The sequence below is a fragment of the Symphodus melops genome (genome assembly GCF_947650265.1).
Source record: "Symphodus melops genome assembly, chromosome: 4".
Classification (NCBI taxonomy): Eukaryota; Metazoa; Chordata; class Actinopteri; order Labriformes; family Labridae; genus Symphodus; species Symphodus melops.
Genome location: NC_136694.1, coordinates 27613056 through 27639724, shown reverse-complemented (window position 1 = coordinate 27639724; position 26669 = coordinate 27613056). Strand labels below are relative to the sequence as shown.

The window sequence follows — 26669 nt, the reverse complement described above, 5'->3', positions numbered from 1 at the left end:
ATTTTAAAGAGCAAGGTAAAAAAAAGTTTCCTATGATTTCAGATTTAAAATGTTAAACGTGTAAAGTTACTTGTTCTTGATTTTCTTTTCTCAGTTTGGGCTAAAAAAAAAAGTGAGTGCGTCTCTTACAACTTGTGCATGCAACTTCGGCCCTCTTCAAAACGAGAGACCGTAGCATCATAGAGGCGACGGGGAAAATGAGCCAATGAAGGCATTACACGCCACCACCTCATGTCCCATGAACGGAGACATAAAGAGCGAGTCATGCAGTGTCATCAGACCATAGACTGTTTGGCAATGTAGATCAGAGCAGCAGTAACGTTGTCTCCCCAAAGCTTAGGGAATATTTGCCAGTAAATACCAGCGTTATGGTGTTGTGAAGTTTGTTGAGAAATGTTAGCCAGTTAATAGCATATAGGATTTCTTAGGGTGTGGTGGTTCAAATGTTAATCAACCTCTTGACCCAGTGATAGTAAATGCTCTGAGATGAACTCCTGCTCAGCTCTGCATTACTTCTTATCCCTTCAGCCATCTGCTGTTGATCAGACCCAGCTAGAATGGAGAGACAGGAGTTCGTCGAAGCGGTCAGTACATCATTACATGAGGAGAGGAGGCGTGCTGAGCAAACTCTAATCAGCAACTCTACTCAGGATAAAGAGTTCAGTGGATAAGGTTGAGGCAACATCTGGTCAGGCTGCTCCTTATTCCTGTGACAGTGTTGCACACATCCCAGGTATCCCCTCTGTCCTTGGGTGTTTTATCATGGAAGGGAACATGCAGAGGCCTATGAGCTTCCAGGCATCTATTATCAAGCAGACACACACACACATTGCTTTGTCTGCACTAACAGGTTTTAAAAAGACAAGGGAAGAGATGGAGACTATTAGGACTAAGAGTTATCTGGCTGAGGCGGGCTTGATTACAGGTTTAAGGCATCCCAGGGACTGACTTCTTTTCGCTCATGCTCCAACAATACAGCTGGCAGCTGTCTGCCCACCTCCTTGTTTCCTCCCCTCTGCACTTGCTCTTATTCTACTGTGGATATCTAAGTCTGAATGATAGCAACACAGGGGAAGTTCAGGCCATGCAACTTACTCATCACTTTGTTTAATCTGTTGAGAAATCTTTGAAATAGGGAAAAGTAAGGCTGTCAATCAATACGAATGATTTGATCGCAATAAAATGCTACAATTCAATAGTTCATTGCAATTGATCACATTTTTATTGCATCCTTGAATTGCCTTGATCTTGCTTTTCAAAAAAAGTTTTTTATTCTTTCATTTTTTATTACTGTCCGATGCAAAGGCTACTTTACTTCCTGTTTACTACAAACCAACCAAGAACACTTACAAGGGGTTGGTTTTCTTCTGTAAGGAGAAGGGTGATGCATGATGAAAGCCGAGGCTACCTCAGCTTCATTTCTTCACCTGTTTATTGGTTGAATACAAGTTAGCTTGAGACAGCATTTCCAACATGGCTTCCACCATCACTGGGCTTCAAAACATCTCTTCAGAACCCCATGGTTGATACGTCCGTGTTTTATACAGTGTATGGGTGTAATCAGTTTTAGTTTTCATGCCTATTTTACCTGTTTGTTTCTGAACCAGGAAGCAAAAACTAACCAAATGATTGTAGACAGATGTTTGCTGCAATGCTGTAATTTGTTGCAAAGTTATAATGCGATGCTAAGTTATGAATATTTTGCTAAAGCTAGTGCCTTATCATTATGGAGCTATACTCGCCGCCTGGCTGACGCTAACACCTCGCACCTGAAGAAAGAGCTTTAACGGAGGCTTGAAATAAATCTGTGGAGCCAAAGTTACAAACGCAGTGCAAACGTAACATCTGCTGCTTATATCTGCTGCTCAATAATCAGCCGCTGCCTTTGAAAAGACCTCCCAGAGTGTGCTAAGCCTGGGTAATAACTGCCAAGCAGCTGCCATTTAAACATTCTTATGAATTGTATGCAGAATTGAATGCCTAATTTTCACAGCAAATAGCCGGGCTCTCAGGAAATTAAATAACATTTGAATTTGGACTGAGCCCCTTTTTAATCCTTCTGTATTTTTTGATACTAACTACAATGTACCTCAGCCCTTAAATTACTGGTAATAAGGTAATAAGCTATTGTAGACTTGGGTTTTATGTCGCCTTTCAAACTGGAATCTTTCACTCTTATCATCCCTGTGTGATGTTCCCATTCTTTCCTTTTCTTCTATATTCTGTGATTTCCTTTTCAGTTATTCCCCTCATGTACAGTCCTCCCTCCTTCTGTTGCCCCCCTCCTTCCTTCCTTCCTTCCTTCCTTCTTTTTCTCTCTTGTGTGGTGCAGCCGCCCAGCTGAGGATGATTTATCTAGACAATCCGAGTATCCCTTTGGGAGAGTAGGCATCATCACAATGGGATGGTGTACACACTTACATGCACATGGACATGGACATGAAAACATGAATGCACACAGACAGACAACATAACACCCCCCCCCCACACCCCCCCCCCCCACACACACACACACACTACCACAATACAAATACAGAAAAGCTGTAAGAGAAAGTGTAGTGCGAAACATCGAAGGGGGAAGAGGAAGATTTCAAATGAATCAGCTTCAGAACCGAGGGGATTCTACCTGCGCTGACCCGTATCCTGCTCTGTATCAGAATGCTTAGCCCGTGTTAGTCAACCAGAGAGAAAATTGTGCACTCCTGCCACAGTCACACCATTTTCTCAGTCAAGAGAACATTTCACGGTGCAACAAGGACGCTCAACATGACTCAGAATTGCAAAAAGCTGATTTTTTACTCTCCATAATCTTCCATTTCCACCTGAGAATGGTAAATCTTCTGTACAAAGCCGTAGCAGTCTGACAAATCCACTTGTACAACCAAATATGACTGCCTCAATATGCTGTTTCTTTTATAAACTCTGAGCGGTTTGGTGGAAACTATTTTTGGCTTTCCTTTCCTCCTTTTGTACGGAACTTTTTCTTCCCTTCGCAGCAATATGTGATTACTACAGGATAATAGAGTAGCAGTAATAATGGATCTTTTTCTCCCCACATGCCTGCTTTCAATTATCAGATAGTTTCAAATCTGACATTGATATTAACTGCACGTGAGATTGCCTCGTCTTGTCTGAGTTTGACAGCTATTAGTCTTAATCTAAAAGAATGGGAGCAGCTGCACAGTAACTTTCTTTGTATTAGAGTGCCACTGTGTAGATCAGTCATTGTAAGACAAATGACAGTTTTCATGGAGCTTGAAGGACTTCCAGTTTGCAGGCTCAAAATCCCCATGTAAGAGAAACTCCAGAATATCTAAATGCTGTTTCGTTATTCCTACAGAAATGAGACAGAAGGCAGTACCTACCGTGACCTTCGGATGATTTCTTTTCTCCTTCTTTCAAATGTGCAAACTCTGGTTTGAAGGAAAGGGGCAAAGACACACATACACACACACACTTGACCCTCAACATACTCACTGATAGATCCAGCAGTTACCGGCAGAATTGATGGGGCATACAAATTATACAAGAGGTTTAAATTGGTCAGCAATGAGTAAACGCCCCTGAGTGCAGGATGAGTCATCAGACATTAAAAACATTTTACAGGAAGAGAAAATGCAGTAATTTTGATCCAGATAATGCTTTATTGAAATATTGTTTAGCAGATTAATGAATATTTAACACAGGAAGGCTGGAATAAAACTGGGATAATGTACTATTTGGTCCTTGGAGAATTTTAAGAGGGAAATAAGTTTAACATTTTCCTGAGCGGACACTGACAGTCTTGTGTTGTATTGTTTTAGATTGTATCTTAATGCATCCCATAATATCATGTTGCATTGTACAGCTATATATCTGTATATATCGTATCATGTTGTATTGTACTGTCATGTTATTTATTTGTTTATCCGACATGGACATACAGTAACATAGGTGCTGTAACATTTAACAAACTATGCACAAGTCCCAGATGCACTGTCACCCACCTGTCCTTTCACATCACATCATGTTGTATAGTACTGTAAGCTCTCGTGGCCTGTCCTATCCTCTTGTGCACCTGCTGTCTCAAAGATCCCTAAAAATGCTCCTTGGTTTTGTTTTCTAGGCAACACTTTTTGGGTCAAAACGAGCGCACAGACTTCTTCTTTCATTCTTTGTCATGATGCTGCCGTTGTCTTGTGCAAAGCACTTTGATTCGCTTTGTTGTTGAAATGTGCAATATAAATAAACTTGCTTTGCCTATTTTCCCCTCCATGTAGCAAAAGTAGAAGCGAGGTGCTGTCATAGCGCCATAAAACCACTTATGGGACAAGGTCACTGCGGATGACTGAGCAAACAGTAAAAAGTTTTTGATGTTGACACTGAGCATTGCTATTACAGCCTGTTTCCTGCCAACAGGTGACATGGCTACAATTTTGTTTCCTTCACCATTTTGTGCCATATTTTCAACCCTGTGACAGTCTGATGTTGCAGAGAAAAATCAAACTTTACAAGAAGGGTACAAACACTGGAACAAAGCATCACTAATGGATGACTTATGTTGATTCAAAGTTGAACAAATTGAAATCTAATAGTCTTATAGTCACTCTATTAATGAAAAGATATGTTTTTTTCTGTAATTTAAAACCATATTTTAGAAGTGTATCTGTTCAGTCTGTGCATATGCAGAATAGAAGATTCTTGTTCTCAGAAAAATGTGGCCAGATCTATAAAGTGATTAGTTAATCAAACTGATTTTTAGATGCAAACATTTAAATGGTTAAACACGAATAAAGTCACATAAATCTACAGTGACTGGGAAGTGCAAACCAAAAATACAACATGTGACACACTTTTACATTTTATAAAGCAAATGTGCAAGATGTGAAAACTTTACAAGTGCTGAGACACATTTACAAGTGGCAGAAAGTTGTCGGAAAGAGAATGTACCAAATACCAGAAGCGACCTGGAAGTGATTGAGTGAGCCATCAGTTTATTTTGGGGGCCAACTATAAATTAGTTTCAGTGCTCGTAAAAAAAAAAAAAGTTCAGCATTTAGCACATTGTTTACCTCGGTAAAAGTGTTTTGCTTTTGTCATTTTCACCTAAATGTATTTTTGTCTCAAGCTCTATAAAGTGTTTCTCACATTTTGGGTTTGCACTCCCCAACAGCTTAACTTATCATCCTCTTCAAAATCCTTTAAATTGTCTCAGCAGATGATGTATGTAATCACAATAATCATAGTGACTTAAATTTATCAACAAGAGATCACAAGTCATCCCATCTTGAAGTAATTGATTCAGTATATCACAATGAAGCGTGCCTCAGCTGAGTATCACGTAATTATTCTCTTTCTAGCGTAGAAGAAGAATTTAAGCCCTCTCCCCAAAAAAATCCCCAAAACAAGCACATGTTTTATGTTTTTATTGTTCTCTTGCTCTGTAAGCAACGGCCACTATTTGTCAACAGGCAAGGCAGGCAACAGTTTAGGGCCTCAGACCAGTACGGGCTCCAGAGGGCTGACAAACTTTGGATCAAAGCAGCAACCCAAACTGTGCAAATTTTGCAGTGACAACAAGAAACCTCCCTAAGAGGCCCCATCTGACGGCATTCACTCGCATTGCCTTGGTGAATGTCGGTGGGGGGGGGCCCTGAATTGACTTTTTCCCCGGGCCTCAACAGACTCTAGAATCGCCACTGTTTGCAAACTGTTTTTTTTTTTAAAGCGCCACAAGCTGTGGTTCAGAGATTGCGTGGTCGACATTTATAAAATGTGGGCAACATAATAAAGCCTCAATTGGTCCTATAAGGCAAACAAATCTTGAAAGTTAAAGGACACAAATTGCTGGAGATGGTAAAAATCAGGGTCCGAAATGTTTCTCAGCACAGGAAGGAGCATGTTCCCAAATGATTCTACAAATGCAGCTTGGCAGAAACCACCTAGAAAAGACAGGAAATTGAAATTCCTTATTTCTTTCAAATTACCTTGGGGGTAGTCTTTATTACCGAGTGAGCCTGATGAGTTGAAGGTGATCAAAAAATAATTTCTCAAGCTTAATTGTTCATTCGAGTAATGTCAGGGGGACAAATCTTTTCTATTTGTTTCCCCGTTGCACTGAATCTTATTTCAGCAGGCAAACACCGCTCAGCTCAGTGTTTCCAGTAATTGATAAATATTTCCTGTGGGAAGCCGTGTTTAGAATGTCTATATTCATTTTATTTTGATTACAGTGGCAAATTAGAGCTGTTCATTCTGATATCTTCCCACTCAGTCTCACGCTGAAGGTGAAGGTGCCCACTCAGGCAGTGTACGTGAACGAGGACGGAATCAACTCCAGAGGATCTGTCGTCATTCATTTGTGTAAAAAGGCGACACTATAGGGCTGAACAGTTTGGTATGGGAGTAAAAATACGCTTAATATTTTCCATAGCAGATTTGATTATTTGCCATAAAGTCATGACCATCCAAGGTAAATTGACCACGATTTACCTGAGTATGAAACAAAAGTATGTACTACTATAGGAGTCACAAGTTCTTATATTACCCTTCTTTCAAGAACAACTAGATTTATCAAGCTATCAGGGGAAAGAACTACACTACCCATGACCTTAGAGTGTCACAGCGGCGTCTTTGAGTGGTGAAGCTCGCTGTTCCCATGGCAATGTGTCCGTCCCCTTGGAGCCTAATGAAATAGATATTTTTATTAGCAAGCTAGCCAGCTAGTTAGCAAGCTACCACGAATCCTACTAATAATTATTAGGCTGCAATTAATGTAATTTATATTTTCCACAACACAAACTACAAGGTATAACAACACTTGTGTCAACCGTATAAACGCTTTAACAACAACAACATTTACATTTAAGAATAAAGCCATATCATTAGAAATGGATTGTGGGACGAGTAGTTCTTTGACTTTGGAAGAACACTTCAGTTTTTTTTACTTTTGGCTTTTTCTCAGTTTTTTTTATGTTGCTTTGGCAGCAAAGCAAACAAAGTCACAAGTACTGGGGTAGCTGGTTGTCTTGGTTCTAGGCGCCAATCTCTTGATATCAGGATATTGTGAAATGGCGATAGAGGATTTGAATGGAACCAGAACCGCTACAAAAGTTGGACGATTACTGCTGAGATCTAGAGGAGACTTATCGTATAGCAAATGGAAATTTTCTTTGCAATTTTATTAATGGGGTTTAAAAGAACATGTATGTTTGTACTCTGATGAATCTTCTAAGGGAGAGATAAGTGAAATCTCTGTTTCCTTAATTGCTTATGAATAAGTAAGATGTAACCCATTTAATGCACATTGAATGAGGTTTTCAGAGCTTCTGTAATCAGCAGAACGTTTTTATTTATTTTGATGAGATTTATTCATGCGCTTTTACTCTTCTTCCAGTAATACCTCCTGCTTTCTATTTTTTTTTTCTACCAAGCTCTCTTCTTTGCATTTCCATGGATTTGAATCCATGAATACAGAGCTTAGTGAGAGCACACAACAGCACCATAGCTTTGTGGATAAGAACAGAGAGATGAGCTACATCAGCACTTACTATAATGTAACCATCCAGCACAAAGCCAATCACACCTCCCTCGGCACTCAGCGAATCACAGCATGATCCTCATCATTTTGTTTCTTGCTCATTCCTTTAGGAAACATGGCTGATTACACACCTCTCTTTGCATTCAGAGCTCCAGGCAATTTGTCTTCTGCTTGCCATCCAGCATGTACGGACTTACAGTCGCCCATCCTGACCCAGTCAACCGTAATGCTTCAGGCCAGAAAGAGTATCTGACAATGTGCTAGTTAATTTGATGCAGAGATTGACTGGATGAGCTATCAGACGCCGCTCTGTCAGGACTCCTCTTTTTCACCCTCCATCCAGCCAGGCACTAGCATTTGCTTGCATTTGTAGGCAGGAGGAGTTCTGCAGGAAGGCCTACATAACAGGAAAGAGCTTTCAGATGCAACTCCCCGGGGACAATCGATCTCTCTTTGCGGTGCTGTTTTTGCTGCTCCTCCATGGGGGCCCATTGCTATCGATCCTCAGCGTGCATGTGCTGTTTTTTTTTTCTTTCTTTCTGGTGTACAGGGGGGATTTTGTGAAGTGTTTAACATGGTTTGTAGGAAATTGCTTGTTTGTTTTGTTACCTCGTCACTTAGCCATAAAAAAAATCGTACTGATATTAAATTTGGTTTGTAAGGCTGTGGAAAAGGTTTGAACATGTTTTTTGCAGTTCTTCTTCAGCGTCCACCTTTTGATTTATTAACAGCTATTTATCTTACAGTTTTTTTTTTTTTCTGCATCCACCTGATCATTTCTTGTTAGGTCTTAATAAAAGTTAGATTTCAATACTAAGAGAAGGAAAAAAAGATTCCTCATGACACATGAGGAGACAGTAACCCATGAAAAATTATGCTTTGTGATGAAAAATGTACCCACTGTTGCTTTCAATGAAAGTTTTACATTCAGCATGATTTAACATGAGCAATCACCATGATCTCAGTTTTTTTTTAATGAGGAAAAGGACGATGTGTTGTGAGCTTGTTGTCTTATGTCCTGTACTGTTTAAAGCCACTCAAGATTTATGTATTTAATTTTTTATATATTTGAAATATCAAAATGAACTAGTAACAGTCAAAACAAAGGGAGTAAACATGATTCAGAAAAGCTACAGAAAGTATAGACGATACAGTGACAGACATGACAGAATACAAATTTTTGATGTTTCATGGTTTAATGCAGGAATAGTTAAAGAAATGTGACAACGCGAGTTAGATTACACAAAGGTGGACAGGTATCACACATCACACTCTGTGGATAAATCCAGTTCTAGTACACTTAGGTTATCTCAAGAATCAATGTGTAACACCTCGCTTGCTCTCAAAACTGCCACTCAATGGAACAAATTGCATGTTTATAGCTGTGTGGCACAGTCAGCGGTAGCCTTGATTTAAAGGAGTAATCATAGTAATAATCACAAAGAAAGAAATCTGCCGTATTATGGGTTTCTAAACTTTCAATTTAAATGGTGATTTATTTTAAATGAAGTGTTTGAACATCAGCTGACCTATTAAGAGTGTAAAAAGAGCTTGATTTCTATAAGTCACACAGTCTTTTTTTTGTGTGAACAGATTCTCAATGCAACCAGCACCTCTGAAAAGCATGCTATCAAAGATTTGAAGGGTTTTGAAAATTTAATTCCACCAGTCTTAATATTGAACTAAAGTCTCAATGTTAGGAGCACAACCTTTCGTCTTTTTCTTCTTCTAATTCAAATTGATGTCTTTTCTTAAAAAGGAGTAACACGCTTTGGCAGGCAGGCGGGCAGGCAGTCATTCAGAAATGCTGAGGTTTGGGATTTTCTCATGGCCTCCTCACCTTTCTTCTGGAAATACATCCAGGCCTTGAATTATCGTGTCTCTGGGTTCTTTTCACTGCACCTGTCTTGGTCTGAATATGTGAATGCAGCAGTCAGGAATGTGGACAACAGAACTACGTCTTTGTTTGTAAAAAAAAAAAAACAACAACAAACAAAGCAACTGGCTACATCAGCGTTTACTATAATGTAGCCATCTAAGACAAAGCCAATTACCTCCCTCCAGCTCTCACCACAGAGTGATTCTCGGTGCTATTTTTATCATTATGTGCTGTGGTGAAATAAAAGACTTCCTTGTGTTGCAGTTATCCCTCAAGGAAGCTCTGCTGGAGACAACAGCACTTTATATCTTGAGCTGCTTACTCTTTTTCCTAGCTTAATTAACCTTTTAAAATGTCTTTTTTTTTCCATGTCAGATTTATTCAGCAAAACTGTGACATGTATCAAGATCATGCACTGATGACAATGCCAACCTTGTTGGTTTTAATTGACTGAATCATTTATAGGAATTGCATTGAACCTGTGATCGTGAAGGGGGGGAATCACTGCTTTATTTTTATGGTTTTATAATTCACCAATATTCACCATTGTTGACAACAGGACATATGTTCATTGCATCTGTCCCAGTTTTATCACTGACTCCTGAAATACCTAGATTATATATGTTACTTTCGACATGAATGGGAAACATTTCTAAATACCAAAAGCAAAAGCTTTTGGTCGTATTTTCTGAATAAAACAATTTTGACATTTTCAAATGCACAAGATTAAGAGACTTACTACGATAGCTATTTAGGGCCTACACGCATAATCAATAAAAAGTACTTAAAAAAATAGATTAAAACTTTTGACAAGAGAAGCTTTCTCCCCTCTGCTAAAATGTACCGCATTGTGATTGGATGCCTTTAGATCAGCGTCAAGTTAACGCTACTCTAAATGATCAAAGATTATGGCAGGTCTTTTATCACTTTCACTACTCCCTCTTCCAATTGATTTTCCAAAGCAAAGAAAGCAGTTCCTGTTCAGCCTTGTTCAATCCTAAACAAACTATCCGTACTGCTCTCCATTCACAGTTCTGCACTTGAAGACCCGATGTCACTTCAAATGTAACAATATAAACTCTTCTCGAAAGAAAGGCGGAGCTTAACCTAAAACCATCTCACTTGACCCTAAATGGTTACCACATTGTGTTTACAATCAATAAAGAGTGCCTCAACTTCGCAGCATGAAAACATGGTGGAAGGTAAGCAGCCTGGGGCTCCTTTTCAGCAGCAGCTCTCCCAAGACTTTGACCCTCTTGAACAAACAGTGACTTATCTCACCACTGTCAATATGTTGACATAAAGAGTTGAAAGCAATCTTCCCACCATAAGGTGTGAACTCATTGAATTTTACTTCTTTGGAGTTACTCCTCTTAGTACCTTGTGACATTATGGGGTTACAGCAATTATTTATTACAATAAGCGTGTAGCTTTAACAAGTGGAGAGGTAAAGCTCCACTCTTCTACAGTACTGAGTGTTAGTACTTAAGTGTCTGAGAAATGATTTACCTGAATTCAACTCTTTTTCTTTTTTTTTTAATTGTGACATACTCTTGCTGCTTCTTTATTTTTGACTGGCTGTTTCAGTATTGCTATTGCTAAATGCTAAAATGCTAAGCCAGTTAAAAATAACACAATGACTCTTGTTCTTACAGGCTCCCAGAGGTTCGGATCTCAGACAATGGGCCTTACGAGTGCCATGTTGGCATCTACGACCGGGCAACGAGGGAGAAGGTTGTCCTGGCTTCAGGGAATGTTTTTCTTACTGTTATGTGTGAGTACCATCCCTGCTTTTTTACTATCTCGAAGCAAGGAAACATCCTTTCAGTGGAGTCTTGCTTTCAGCCTTCAATGTGTTTGTGGTTTCAGCAGGAAGTTGTGTTGGAACATGGGTTCATGTCGAGAAACAGTTCAAAGTCAGCACGTTGGACCGCATGACAATGATTGAAAAATTTGATGCTGTGCAGACCTGCAGGCTGGAGACAAAGCCTTCTTGATCACTGAGAGAGTCTGAGCTTTCAAGTTTTAGGTGAGGTGCTAGAGGAGGAATATTTCAAAAACGATGGAATAACAGAAAAAACAACAGCCGAGTGTGTTGAATAATGTAACAGGGATTATATTCATTGGCAAGTATAATATTTTCTTGGTTCTTCTATCCTAAACGAGCTAGCATTTGAAATATTCATCATGAAAGACCTCCTAATCACATTATGAAGAGGTCACTCTTTGAGATTGTCGTTCATTTTATTGATTAAGTATTTGGTCAACTGGAATACTGAAATAGTCAAGTGCCCTGTTGCATCATTTAGACGTAAGTTAAGTCTGAAGTTAGGTATTTAAGTCCAGACTAAACCGTACGTTGAAACAAGATCTAACTTAAACTGTGTCATTGTTTGGTTGAACCAGGGAGACTTAAGGTTCATCTTAACTCGTAGAGCAGAATGCCCCTTGAAGCATTTGATCAGTAGTGTCGTGTTAGCCTCCTGGTTAACATTAGCTTGTCTGTTAACAAGTTCTTCTGAGGGTCAAATGCCCTCGCAGCTTCCTCCTTTTCTTTTCTTCTTCATTCTTTTCTGCCATCCTAACTTTGTGCAGGTCCTGGAAAGACTAAGTCTTTACTAATTGTGACACAACTGGCATTACAGTTAATTTACTGGGCCCGTTTATTTCTGTAACACCACAACAACAAAAAAAGGCTCATTTAATTTTAAGAAGAGGGGAGTTATAAAAATATGCTACAATTTACTAAAGCAACCAATAAAATGTGTGCTTTTGTTGCTGTATGAGAGTATCTCGGTGTAGATCATGTTTCCTATCTTCACGGACCCACACAATGTGACAGGGTCCAGTGTAGCTTTCCCTCTTCGTCCCCTGTGATGGGCAGCATTGGTTGGAACGATCTCAGCTGGTGCAACACCCACAATTTAAGTTGTTGTGTCATGAGTTCCAACTAGGCTACATTTAAACTCACGCATATATTGTGCAACCTGGTGCACCAGTCCACAGAAATATTACTTTATAATTGTTGGATGTGTTGATAAGTGTTAGTTTACCTTCATTATATCATTTTATGTTATGCCCAACTGATATGATATTTTCAGTGATTATACTTATCAGTTTTGTTGGTTTTGCTGATCCCTGGTGGTCATAAAAAGTGCTTTAGGTCTAATGGAATATAAAGAGGTGAGATTCTACAAAAATGGTGAATGTACTGTATGCTGAGTGATGGTGTCTTTTCTCGCTATGACAAAACCGCAAAGTGTGCCAGTGTGTGAAAACAACGCCTACCTTTGTCATCAGGTTCTGTTTGTTTTAGTGAAAACAAAAAGGCTCTCGGGTTGGAAGAGAAACTAATGTTTAATTGATGATGGGTCATCAGTTGTTTCACATTAAGCCTGGTACAAATGTGATAGCAGCCGTCAGTGGTGCTTTGTGCTGCGTGTCGAGGTTTTGTGTGAAAACATTAGAAAGATGACATGCCACTGGGATGGATGATGGCTCTGGGGAAGGAAACAATGGCACTACAGGCAACGAGCTGATTAATCACACGTGCCAAATAAATATGAAAGTTGCTCCACACAGGGGTAATACTTCAGGATGATACAGTATCATTATGATTATTTATTTTTGCCTTACCCAGAGGCCAGTTTTCTATTTCTCACCCTGTCTGTGTGCATGACATCAAGAATACATGAATACATTTTCTTAAAGTATTGTGAACTCAGGGGGTTTTGGTCCAGAGAACCATTGATTGAATAAGATTTTTGAACAGGATTTCAATTTTTTTTTGTCTGCCATTAGGTTACTGATTCCTTCAACTTTAAACCCAACAGAAGTAGACTTGATGCAAAATTATAGGTTCTTGTTAACAAGGTCAAGAAACTGATCCAAAGAAAAATTCAAGTTTTTTTTGGAATGATGTCTTTGTGTTGTGCACAGAGACTGAAATACATGTCAATAAATTCATTCAATTCTGTCCAACACAGACGAAATCAACTTTAATGGTTAGCTAACGTTGCTTCTGCACTGGCAAGAGTTAAAACCAGTCAAGGAGATGTAACTATGGAAACAACCACTTTTAACTGCTAACTAGCAGCTGACAACCAGCTGTGGCTTCAGTTTGCTTGAAGCACACAGCACAAGATGGAAATAAAAATGGAAATTGCACTGGGGATTGTGCACTAGAACAACATACTATGTGATCAAATTAAACTTTTTTTGAACAGATTGAATAGAAACTGTAAGACTCAGAAATGTGCAGAAAATGAAGAAAACGTGCTGCAAAGAGCCAAAAATCATCAACAGTTTGCCCTAACAGTACTTTGTCCATGTCCATCTCCTTTTATTTCTATCAGTTGTATGAATTTAGTACAAGAGATCCTAAATGTACTCGGTCTTAAGGACCACTATTACTGTTATCCAGCAACCAAGTGATCTCAATCAATCCACAGAGGAGCTTCTGCGCCTGTAGCCTATTGCTCCGTCTGTGCTGTAATTATTGTATTTAAGTTCCCCCAACGACAGCTGCTTCGCCTGCCTCTGATGTATCAATTTCAGCAGAAAAGACATGCTGTTCTCCATGTGGTCCTATGGCTAATTAGGAATGGTGAAACTTTTCCTGTGGAACAACGGAGAGAAAAGACACCGCAAGACAATATTGCTCCATTATCACATTTCATGCTTCGGAGAGCTGCCTGCGGATTTCATTTTCTTTTTTGTTTCTTTTAACTTTTGTATTAACAAGCTCTTGACCTCTTTGTCTCTGCTTTTTGATGACTCTGTTTCAGGGCTCCCTGAAACCGTAGTCGGAGAAGGAGTTTATCAATGGGAGGGAATTTATTCAGTTAACTGTTTCTTGTTTTAGCACTGGGGAGGAACAAGTGAATGATTTAGTCTTGGGACAGTTGGAGCACCCTTACTCAACTGGGTCTTAAATCACCACTCCACAAGAGCGTAAGAAGAATGGCCTCTGGCATTGTGGCTAATTGCCATCTAAACTGAAACAGAATTATTCATAACCTATTAGTGTGTCAAGTTCAGTGGGAAGTAAAGAAAAAAACTGACGGGAAAGAAAGAAAATGAAAGTGAGAAAAAAAAGTTAATTAATTGGAAGCAGTACACGGAGAGTATTTTAATTTTTTAAAGGGCTTCATAAATAAGAATTATCATTTTAATGAATCCCCTGCCAAGAAATTCAATCATCCACTTTCCAAAAGGCTAAACCCTGAACTCTTGCTACCTCACACTGTCCTTCACTCTCTGGAAAGTTTACAAAGTCTTTGCTCGTCTTCTTGGACTTCATGGGGAAATATTCACTTTTACTGATCAGAAGGCATGACATATATTTCTTTCAAATGGTTTTCATAGTCAAACAGTACTGACAAGTTATACTCAGTGGCATTTTGTTTGGCTATTATTGTGGCATAATTTCTTGAATTTGCTTCTTGCCCAAACTTTTAGATGAAAAAAAAAAAGGTATTAACAGTACGTCTTGTACATAACATCCATTCATTACACATTAAACATTACCACTGACTGTGGATGTTTTCAGTTGAAAATGTAAAAAAAACTATTCTCTTCAGTGTGCTGTAAATGTGTGCTGTAAATCATCTGAAACTTACCACAGAGCAGCAGTTACAGGCATTAAAAATTATTAAAAAGACATAATAAGTCTTGTCACTGATGGTCTTCTTGGATTTTAGAGGTCGTAAAGAGACATCAGTAATAAGTTCAGTCCGTCTCATATTCAGTCATAAACTCCTCAGGGGTTTCAGGCTAAAAGGTTATGTAAGTCTATAAACCATAATAATAGCTTTAACTGTTGCCATGAACTAAAACAATACAAAAAAATATGACTTGTCAAAATGACTTGATCGGGGTTCATCAGGTTTAAAAAATGTCAAACGTAATACTATTTTAAATTTAAAAAAAAATTAACACTGTTTCCTAACTTTACACTTTTCTTGGAGTCTTTTAATTAACAGATTGTATAGTCTTGAACATTTTACAGCTAGGGTTTGTTCTGCCCTCTGAGTCTGCCTTCTCACAGTAAACTATTGAGCATTGAGCGAGAAAGCCCGAGCCCCCCAAGCTCTTCCAGAGTGGGGGCGTGGTCAGACACAGCTCATTTACATTTAAAGCTACAGACACAGAAACAGCCTGTTCTGAGCAGAGCTTAAATAGAGGGGTTTATAGACATGATCACATACAGGATCAGAGTGGATTTAGAACTTCAAACACATGTTTTAGGGAAATCTGACACTTATTCACACTGCTTGAAAATAATAATAATAATATGTGACCTTTAAGTTATCATGCTAATACCAATTTGGATTTTCAAGAGTAATGGTCTCTTGTTTGTATCCCCTTCCACACATTTGTACTTTTACGACTTGAACACTGCATGTGATATAAAAGCTTACACTTTTACTGTTTTAACATGAATAAAGGATAAAGCAATCCCCAGTAAAGAAACACTGATCACTGTGGGTAAAGGCAAAAAGCATCATCTTCAGTGTTATTAACCTTTGTGCTGTTGCGGTAACAAAACAATTGAGTATTCTCTTTCTTTGTTGTTGTTATGTGTGGTTGTGTTTTAATGTACAATATAAACAGTAACCCCTGGACAATTGTGAGCTTTTATCTCCATAATTAGAAACATGCATAACCAAGATGCATCCAGAACTAGGGCACTTTATTATGTACTGTGTTAGCAAAATTATCCCCCTTAACCTGAATGAGCTGCAGATCTGTTGCTCTGCGCCTGTGTGTGTTATTGTACACGCATTACTGTATAATCATTTGCGATGAAGCACTCTGTTATCAAAGTTCAAATTCAACAACTGAACTAAAAGGTTACAGATGAGAAGTGCAGTGTGAGAAAATGATGGAATAAGCCGATTGACAGGATCCTTATTAGCCGTGTCGAATTTCCTGTCAAATCATGTTCAGTGTCAGTCTGCAGAGAATTCATAAAACAAGATTTGAATAAACTGACAACTTGGCCTTTTGACCTTTTTCCTCTCTGCTACAGATTATTTGAAAAGAGTTCAGCTGAATGACATCAAAGAACACAACAGTCAGCTGTCTGATGTTTACAGCAGAAATTTTAAGGTGATTATCACGTTTCCAGGAAATGCTAAACAATTCTTCCAATCTGTGGTCAGTTCGTTGTCGGAAACGTGCCAGAAATAAAGGCAAAAAATCAAACACACTGCAAATACATGCGATACGTAAAGATACATCTTAAAAAACAACAGCACGTAGCCACAACACCACACATCTTGATGAGCTCCAGGCCTGTGGGGGGCGCTCTGTGGAACAGTTGTGTTTTGTAGCGATAGAGAAAGACGGTGACAAGGAAGTGAATGTTGTGTTTCGATGGGAAAGTAGCTACGTTTGAAGACAGAGAGTCCATATAAATGACAGCATCGAGGATATTTGGTCTGGATTTTGTCAAAGGGGATAAGAGAGCCTAGAAGGGGTTTGTTTCGAGCCTGGATGTTTGGAACTTGCAGCAGGGCTAACCCACTCACTTCTACACCACCTTTTTCAGTAAACACCTGTCATTGGCGCTCTGGACTCTCGGGAGGTTGGCATCCCTCGACAAGCCCCCGTACCCTGAGAACAAATTAATACAATGTGACTTTAAAGGAAACCCATAGCATGGCTGGACAAACGTATAAGGGGTTCACTGAACCCAACGTTATGTTCACATTTGCGCTGCCTTGGAATGTATTTCCATGGGTTGTTTCAGCAGTATAATCATGTTTCTTTGCCTTAAACAAGTGATTTTAGATAATAAGACTTCTGGATGATTTCTGTCTGCCAGTGAATTTAACACAGAACTGATTTAAATCCATGTTTCTTAAACAACTAACAATCCTTGAGACATGCTTGGCTCAAAGTATTTCTGTTACAATGCTAATTCAATATCAATGTCATCATGAAAAAATCTGGAGCGCACACACTTTCTAAGACCAAGCATTTTTAAAGAGAAGTTTACAAAGATTCAGAATCTCAATATTGTTTCTGCAAGAGTGTGCCTTTTTTAATTCGTCGCCAAGTTTATTGAAGTCCTTGATTTCTACAAATTATTAAGAGTACTGCTGCAATCAAAACAAGTCCAATGTCAATGTCGTCATGACAAAAGAACAACCTTGAGTGTATGATTTACCTTTTGCAAAATTGAGAAAACTCTTAAGAACCTGATAATAAAATGAGCATTTTTGAGATGTTCTTTGGCTGCTTTTATGCTCAACCTTCAACAAGTCATGTTTTATATTGATTATGTCATTTGTGTGGTACTTGTGTAGAAGGTTGACATTTTCAAGCATAAACTAGGTGATGTTTTTCTACACTAATACATTCAGTGTATTGAGATTTTAACACTAAGTGGAGGGTCCTTTGCATCGTCAACAATCATATAAAGTAGATGTATCATTCTGTGAACGCTGACATATCCGTCCCTGTAAAGCTAAGGTCATCATTTCAAGCTTTGGTGGGTGAAGGAAATCAATAGCTGTTTTCCCAATGGCAGAGATAGGGTCATTATTTGTTATTACCCAAAGTGATTCCAATGCGACGTTCCAAAGATTACAAGGGAAGGTTATTTGTCTCCTCGGAGCAGAGCCTGACCTTGGAGAGCCAGCGGATAGTGTCCGAGACATCTTAAGGTTGTTGTGTTGCTGTCTGCAGAAAATGACCGTTGGGGTTGTGTCTCCTCGGCCGAATGAAGAACATCTTAATAGCTCTCGTGTTTTAAACATCACGTCACGTAAATGCAGGAATCCTATTTTTTTAACCTTTACTAGAGGATGTAGTTCAGAGGATAGCCTTCATGAAGCAGCGAGGCTGGTATTTATAACCCCAAGAAACCGAGATGAGCGCTAAGGTGTTAAGGGACTAATTACGTTCTCATCCCATAAAACTGGGATTCGCTTTAATAATGGATGCCCAACTTTAATTAAGCGCTGTGTATATTTAGGCGCTCGTTTATAAATGGGTGGGATTAATGGTGTACAAGGCAAAGCCAAAGACGGCGACGCCTGCAGAAACAGCGGTTTGGTGCAGTAGTGGGGAAACTTTGACGCAAATTCAGTTGATTGCATGTAAGTTAAAAAAACGTGTGTGTGAAGAGGCTTGTTTTGGTGGCTGCAATTGAGGTTTTTGTGTCCTCCACTTGATCAGCACAATCTTGGAAAGAATGAACACCCAGAGAGACTCAAACACAGCTCCCTGATTCTGAGCTCTTGAGAATTTGCCGTATTTTTTTTTCCCCAGACTCATCAGTTGCATTCTGAAGTGTTTACCGTGTCGCCTGTTAGCGTACCTCAGGTCACAATAGGTGAGTTGTTCAAGAGTCCTTGATGTGATTCTTCATTACTCTCTCATTTCTCCTCTGTGTCACCTTCCTGCTCAGCACAGTTAATGTCCTACCTGCATCCCAACCTGTTTGTTGATTGTGTGCACACATTGATGAAGTTGAAATATTTTTTAGTCAATTTCGTGTGTCCACATCAAAAGATGTAATTGTTATTTTGCATCTCGTTCAAAACAAACAGAACAGACGTTCCTCTTTGACAATTTATCGGTAAATGAACCGCTCTTTCTCATTAGGAAATTGCATGACCCCATCCCACTCCCTCCCACCACTACTGTATAGTTCAGCTGATTGGGAGCAGCTCACAGCGCTGATAAAAGAAGTTGGCTGAGAGCCCATTGAAGGAAAACAGGAAGAATGCAATAAATTCAAAGAGCAGATGAATTATTAAATGTCTGTCTTTGAGCTAAACCCTGGGGTGATAATTGAGGCAAAAAATAAACAACTCATGGGCTTCCTCAAGGATTTCTCTACCCAACATTGAACTCGTAGTCTGTGCATCACTTGTTTGATTTTAAAGAGTTTCTGTCTGATATGTGGGCTGCCTCCCACACTGTCGCAATTTTGCAAGAAAAATCTCTGCTTTCAATTTACATGATGTTACTTCTTTTTCCAAACGACTTTAACACACAGTATGTAAATTCCGCCAAGAGGGGCTTCCATCAAAAATAATAATAAAAGATGATGTTGAGGCTGGTTGGGAATCATGGGAGTTCTCTCTGCTACTCCATACTGACCCCCCAATGGAAACGAGCTCCCAGTTGACTATAGTCAAGACGAACCTGAGAGCGACCAGAGGAAGAGAATATCTCCAATTGTAATTGACTTGCTGTTTTTGTCAGAGCAGCACATAGAGCACCAGTGTTTCCACGGCAACGATAAACATTTGTCTTGGAAGCGGTCATGTATGTACTTAAAAAATATATAACGTACGTTTTGTAAATTAATTTTTATATATTTGTATACAGATTCAACAAATTTTACATTTAAATGTGCAATTTTTAATTTGCTCAGAGGCAGAATTGGGCAAAACATTAGAATGATTTTCCTCTGTATTGGTCAAGCAGTAACCTCCAAGATAATTATGTTAGTTTTAAACACTGCAGTACCTTCAGTGTCCACTTGAGGCTGGCCGCAATAGCAAAGAAATACCTACCGTGTCCCATGTTAAAATGCCTATTTTTACAGTACAAATTAACCTCTTTATAGCCTGGTACAAAAAACGAGCATTCATGGGATAATACTGTATGACGGGAGGATTTCTCCTTCGTGCTGCTCCACACTTCCTCACCGCTAATGCCTGGTTCACATGGCAGGATAATTACGCCGATTTTGGCCCCGATTCTCTCCTTCCGATAATCTTAAGGACGCCCCGATCATCATAAGATAATCTTATAAGATCATCCTGCCGTGTGTGGTGTGTTCAGACCGCTCTCGTCTGGTCGGAAGAATGTCGGGACCGCTCCGATCTCAAATCGGGGATATTCAACATGTTGGATTGTTTTGGCCCGATCTCTCATCATGTGTGGTGTTTCCCCCCCGAGGAGAAAACGAGCACGAGCCTGTGACGCGTAGCCAATCAGAAAGCGAGGTGACGTAGTAGCGAAAACACCGGTAGCAAAACAACAACTACTCACCTCCATATCAACATGTAGCAAGTACAGCTCATGCTCCCGTTGTCTCCACTCCTTTGACCGACGCCTCTTTTTAAAACGTGTTTTTCAGATAAAAACCGCACAAACGATAAATATTACGTCCTCTTCGTCCGTTTGTTGACTCTGGAATCACGTTTGATCTCGAGAGGTTTTGCGAGATTTCCCGTCTGATCGGGGGACGTTCACGAGTGAAATCCGTTCGTGTGTGGTGTATTGATGTGGCCGTGTGGCCGCACACCACACACTGTATGATCAAAACTGTAAAACCTCAGATTATTTATCGCCATTTGTGTGGTCTCTCAAGTTTGGGAAATCGACCGACAATTTTAAAATCCTGCCGTGTGAACCGGCCTTAAGGTGGAGGTCAGAGCAGGCCTTGTATGAATGAGGACGGAGGTGGTTGTGGGAACGACACAGTCCAGTGGAACAGTAACCTTGTTTGATATCAATTGTTAATTTATTTTTTGGTACATAATGAAGGCAGATTTTTTAAAACTCACCCATTTTGATTATTCTTATTAATTTATGGTACATTTGAATGATTAGGGCCAAGCTTGAGTTGACTGACAGGTGGGTGCTTAAGGCCTGACTCAGTACCATCTCTTACCCTGTGTCTCTATTCAAATTTAGGTTAAGCTAGCATTTCTAACATGGGGACTGTCATTGTTTTGCTCCAAATCACCTCTTCAAAAACCAATGGGTGATGTCACTGAGACTATTTCTCTGTTGAATTCCGTCTACAGTCATGCTACAGTTAGTTTCAAACTTTCAATCATAGTTCCAATCCATCCATACTGTATCTCACGAGGCAGCGTTGACAAAGAGCCATTTCACCCTCCAGCTGATCAAGTACCTCATTCAGTTGACATTCAGCAGGCACTGAACAGCAGGGCAACCAATGCTCGCCAAGGCTGCAGAGTCATGAGTAAGCCTGTTTTCATACCCACAGATTTCACACAGCAAACAACAAACAAGATGGTTGCATCATATCATCTGCTCATATTCTGTACACTGAAAGGCTCCAGGACACGATATTTTGGCCTGAGAAACTGTTTGCCATCAAAGACTTGGATACACTGAATAAACCCTCACGGAGAATTCTCATGGTATCATATTATTATGCCTCATTAACATGTTGCAGTGTAAACATTACAGAAATTAAGCAAGACAATGCAGTTATATTTATGAGGCTTCATTGTGTGGCATGGTTACCATTCGTGTAGTTTTCTGTTCGCTGGAAACTTCTTGGTGGACAAATCAACAGGTTTCACATCCTTTTTTTTTAACTCCAATTTGGCAGTAATTTGTTTCGAAGCTGGACCCTTTTAATCTGAACTATTGCCTAAAAACACAAACATAGCAAAAATGCCCCCCACAAATTGTTGTGCACCTACAGGCTTCATTGGAACTGTGCTGAACTTACAGGCTTGGGGAACTGCCTTTTGTCTGTTTTGGACAGCATCACTTATAGCTTTTCACTTTACACGACCTCACTTCCACAAAGTGAAGCCTGTGTCCTCTTGTGTTAAGTCACATGTCAGACATCTTTGATCTTTTTCACGTACTCTATGGATGTACCAGGAAAGTACAAGGTGAACACTTCAGAAAAACAACAACATGCTGCTTCACGTGTACAAGTGAGTTGAAGAGTGAGTCTATTGAGTTGGCTCCACTTACCCTCTCTGTTGGACAAACCACTGCTGGGTAATGGAAAACGCATCACTTACTGTGAGCCTCTTGAGATTTGTCACCCAGTCTAAACAGCTAATATCAGTGGGCCTCAGGCCAAACAAGCATTTTGTCAACTCATTGGAACTGATTATTTCTTACGTAGCACATCCCAGTGGGCATTGTCTGATGAAACAGCTTTATAAGATGACTGTGGCCACCGCTGAAGAGATGTTCAACACTGGTTCAAGAGAGTTAGAAGTATTTTACAGACTATTTGTGATGTTGATTAAATGTGTTTGCTTAGACACATTATTGGGTTTTTTAAGTCTCGGTCAACATTTTACCATTTGACAGATTCCTTAACCAAAATGTCAAACCCGAGGCTCAAAATATGGACACCGAAGACAAATAAGGACGCCATACACATTAAGAGGATTAAACCTTGATCATTATTTCAATAGAACCCCCCCTAGGAATACAGATAAAGAATAAACCAAAGAAAATTGGGGGGACTGAGACCCTGAACCCAAAAGAATAAAAGAGCAAATAAACGATTCTGAAAAAGAAACTAGCTTTGACGCTAGGTCTGGCTAAGATGCTAATACAGCATCCTCCAACAGTGACTAAAATTGAATTTGGAAGTTGCACCTTCAGAGCCGTCTGTACAGCTTCTCTGCTGTTTTTTTTTTCTCTTCATCCTATTTGCTCTGAATGTGGGAAACTAGTGGAGTGGTGTGCCTCTTTTGGGAGCACACGCTTGATTTTGTGTGTGTGTGTGTGTGTGTGTGTGTGTGTGTGTGTGTGTAGTGATGAGGGAGAGAGACAATGTGCATGTGCTGACTTTAATAGAGGAGCTGCTGAGCGTTTAGTATGGGCTGCAGTTGGTCAGAAAATAAATGTTACCGCTCACGAGAGCCACACAGAGCTGGAGGAGTTTTGTTTACCAGCAGCTGGTTGAAGTGACACTTGAAAGCAAGCTACGACTACAACCATAGAGCTGTAAAATCGCTCTCTGCTATTCTTCCTGAACACAAGCTGGAGGAATAGGCAGGTTCAGACGCAGCAGTCTGTTAATTATGTCGCTGTGAGGTTAAGATCCTGTCAACATCAGACAGACCACAAGAAGAGAGAAGCACAGAACACAGGACATCATTTTTTAAATCTAATTAACGGTATTATGTATGTTATTTTTAAAGAGAAGAGATGTGAAACAAAGCTCATCTTACTTTTAATGTATTTGTGAATATGCTTGAAATGTTTTTCCATGACAGACAGGAAGATCGGGAGACCTCATGTTAATTTTGAAAGCAAGGAAAAAAAGCATGGAAACGATTTAAATGACCCAAAATGCTTTACAAAAGCATTTGATTATGGTACATTGTGTATTTTCAAACGTAAAAGGACTATAATTACTTCATGCTTTGACCCACGCAGTTTCATTTTGGTAAACAGGTTTGTCTTAGATTTTGTTCCATCAATTTAAAGCCCCAAAGTAGGAAATAGGAAATGTTGGTAACAGCTGCTTGATAAAAAAAACTTAACATCTTAAAAACTTAAAAAACTATACTATTGATTAATGTGAATAAAAAACAGATTTTTTTGATACCAGTACCTGTCAGTTTGAAATAGACATAGGGCTTGAATGGCTACATTTATTGGGCGGCATCATGGACAAACAAATGGGTTATGGGCATTATATTTATAAAGCAAACATGCGTTCTGTTGGGTCCAATATTCTCCCTCTATAGAGCCTGTACTGAGGGCATAAAAGGCATTTTTGACTGGTCACCAGTTGGATATTACATTATAGCCAGCATGGGTTTGCTGGACAGAACAAAATACTACTGTAGCACATTAAGTTGCTCGACTTTAACTGTAAAATTGCTGTGCAGTTGTACATTTTGTACAATAGTCATTATCTGCACAGTTGTGATGTGCTGGTGCATTGGCCCCCACTGTGGTACACTGTTCCATAGACAGTATCACGGGAGTTGGTATTGCCAATAGACAGTACCATTATCCAGCTTCAAATATATTATATTTCCATCATAATATCGTCAGACTTTTTATTGGGGCTTTCTATTCAAGTACATTGATCGATTCTCATTGTAATGCATGGCACCATACAGCAGTAAAGATGAACTGCCATCTCGAATCCCAATTGATTGCTTCCAAGTCCAACAGGCACAAAGCGGCCAAAAAATTCTTACAATGGGCAGTGAGACAGAATTATTAAGGCTCTTTTGAAGATAAAAGCCAGAGTACTCGCCCCCTACAGGGAGGCGATATGCTTTGGGAGGCGTTTTTCTTTCTGGTATGGTTTGGGTCCACTTGTACCCTTCGAGAAAGGGGTCAAATCAATGAAAAGTTATTTTGAGTGATTACCTGTATTGTATGATTTTCTGTGTCTGTGCCGATGGGATTGATCTCTGCAGAATGACAATTCCCAATCAATGGGGCCAAAATGGTCACTGAATGGTTTAAAGTTTAAGAAAAAGATGTGAATCATATGACGCAGCCTTTGTAGTTACCAGACCTTAACAAAGTTGAGAACATATGGGAGCTTTTGGATTGACAATTAAACAGCACCTTCTGAAATCCTATTTAAAACACAGAATGAAAGAATATCTGTCTGCACAATAAAGTTTTTTTTTTTGTATTTTTTTTCCAATCAGGTGTGTTCAGAGATTTACTGCTTCTCGTACATCATGGTTTCATTATTAAAGAGCTCAGACTGGGGCTATGCTGAGTATATTCGGCTGCTGAAAATGAACAACATTGTGACCGTGAACATCTCTGAAAAACAATAAATGATTATAACAACGTGTGATTACTCAACAGAGAAGGAAAACGTTGGCTCATGTCTCCAATAGCAGCAAGCGATGGAGGTCATTACAGACTCGAGTGATGAAGTGATGGGAAATCATAAAGCCTGATGTTCCTCTAAAATTCTGTTGGTTATCAGTGAAATATAAGAAGTGCACTACAGATTCCAGTTTCTTTTTAGGGTGGAAAATGGACAAAATACCAGCAAAATGAACACATGTGAACATTGATGAAATATATGTTTCCTCAAAGCGCTGCATATAATACACTCCAAGGTTAGATGTCCTGATTGTCATTCACAGCATGTGGAGACATAGTTTATGGATTACAATGGGGCAATGCGACTTCAAAAATTCTTTCTTGAGAGGATAGCGTTGATGTCAGCCAGAAGACGAAGCACATACTGCTGCTCTATAGGTAAGCCATCCATTGTCTTTATTGCTCAAGCTGTAAAAGCGAATCATACTGTCATGTGTTCAAGTCGGGGTGCTGTGTTGAAAACATCTGGCTAAGATTGTGCAAAGTGCCAGCGTAGTTGTCTTAGGGGCGGATCCAGAGGTAGTCTGGCCAAACTTTGAGAAAAAAAACCCAAACTGTTTGGACGCCGTTGCAACAGGCTGTTTATAGCTTTCGTTTAATTGATTGACAGCGCTGGTTTTAACCTTTAGTTGCATTTCATTTCTCGTGTTAGTGCAACTTTCTAACACAAAGCTTGTGAGAACCTTGGTGTGGGGCCATCAGCAGCATTCAAATGCTTTCCTTGTTTCTGTGCTAGTTTGTCCTTTTTTTTATCTTCTATTGACGCCATTATTAACTCAACTGATTAGGGAGTTGGGATTAAAGCCCAACTGCCTTTTTGCCACGTTTCCACTAAAACTAACCAAGGCCTTTGGCCCTCTCATAGTGCCTCTCAGAATCTTTTCTTTTTTTCTTTTTTTTACCAAGGTCATCAAATATATATGCAGATTATAAGGACACTATTCAATGTGTGAAAATGACACATCTGTATTATACTATCTTGTTGGAGTAAAATCTGAACAAGGACATTCCTTTGTGCTTTCTAAAGTTCCTATTCTGGACTTTCTGCAGTGAAAAAGCGATGAGAGAGTTGCCTTCTTATGTAACACACTTGAATTCTTAAGCAACTCTCTACCTCTGTGTACATCTGTTTGCATGAACTTCATTATCAGCGACATCAAATAACGATAAGGTCAAGGTTGTTCCGTCCATAAGTTGTTGAATTGCCTGGGAAAAGCTGTTTTCACGAGCAGACACTTTCAGCAAATCAGCAATTTTTTTTTCAAAGCGCCGCAATAAAGCAGAAGGTATACATCTTCAAATAGTTCCAAGAGTCTTTAAACTCTAACTCTTGAATAACCTTGTGATGTCTTTCACTCTGCAGCCCTTTCTTGTTTTCCTTCCTTCATCTTGAGACGTGCATGTCTGATCGTAAACACAGAGCCTCCCCCGATGTCTCCTTGTGCTTCTCTGTTTGCTGTGAAGTGTGCAGACTTCGTTCCTTGTGTTGCAGCAGCTCCCTCCTTCCTCTCACTCCCCCTCACTAAGGACGTCTTCATCACTCAGTGCACTCTCCTCCCCACCAAGGTCCCTTCTTTTTGAGCGTGCTGAAGGAGGAGGTGACAGAGGAGAAACAACTTTGCCTCCCCGGAGACACGCGGCTGATTGTACAAAAGGATTCAAAAAACCTTTGTCTGTACCTTTTACCTCAGTATCACC

At 39.6% G+C, this 26669-nt stretch overlaps 1 protein-coding gene across 2 annotated transcripts in view; it reads left to right on the top strand.

Annotated features, from left to right (window-relative positions):
- Positions 1-26669, top strand: part of igsf21a (immunoglobin superfamily, member 21a) — a 212215-nt gene that overhangs the window by 119303 nt on the left and 66243 nt on the right. For both annotated transcript variants that reach the window (XM_079341977.1, XM_079341976.1), the window contains exon 4: positions 11054-11172. In XM_079341977.1, coding sequence (XP_079198103.1) covers positions 11054-11172 — 119 coding nt within the window. The remainder of the gene's footprint in view (positions 1-11053; positions 11173-26669) is intronic.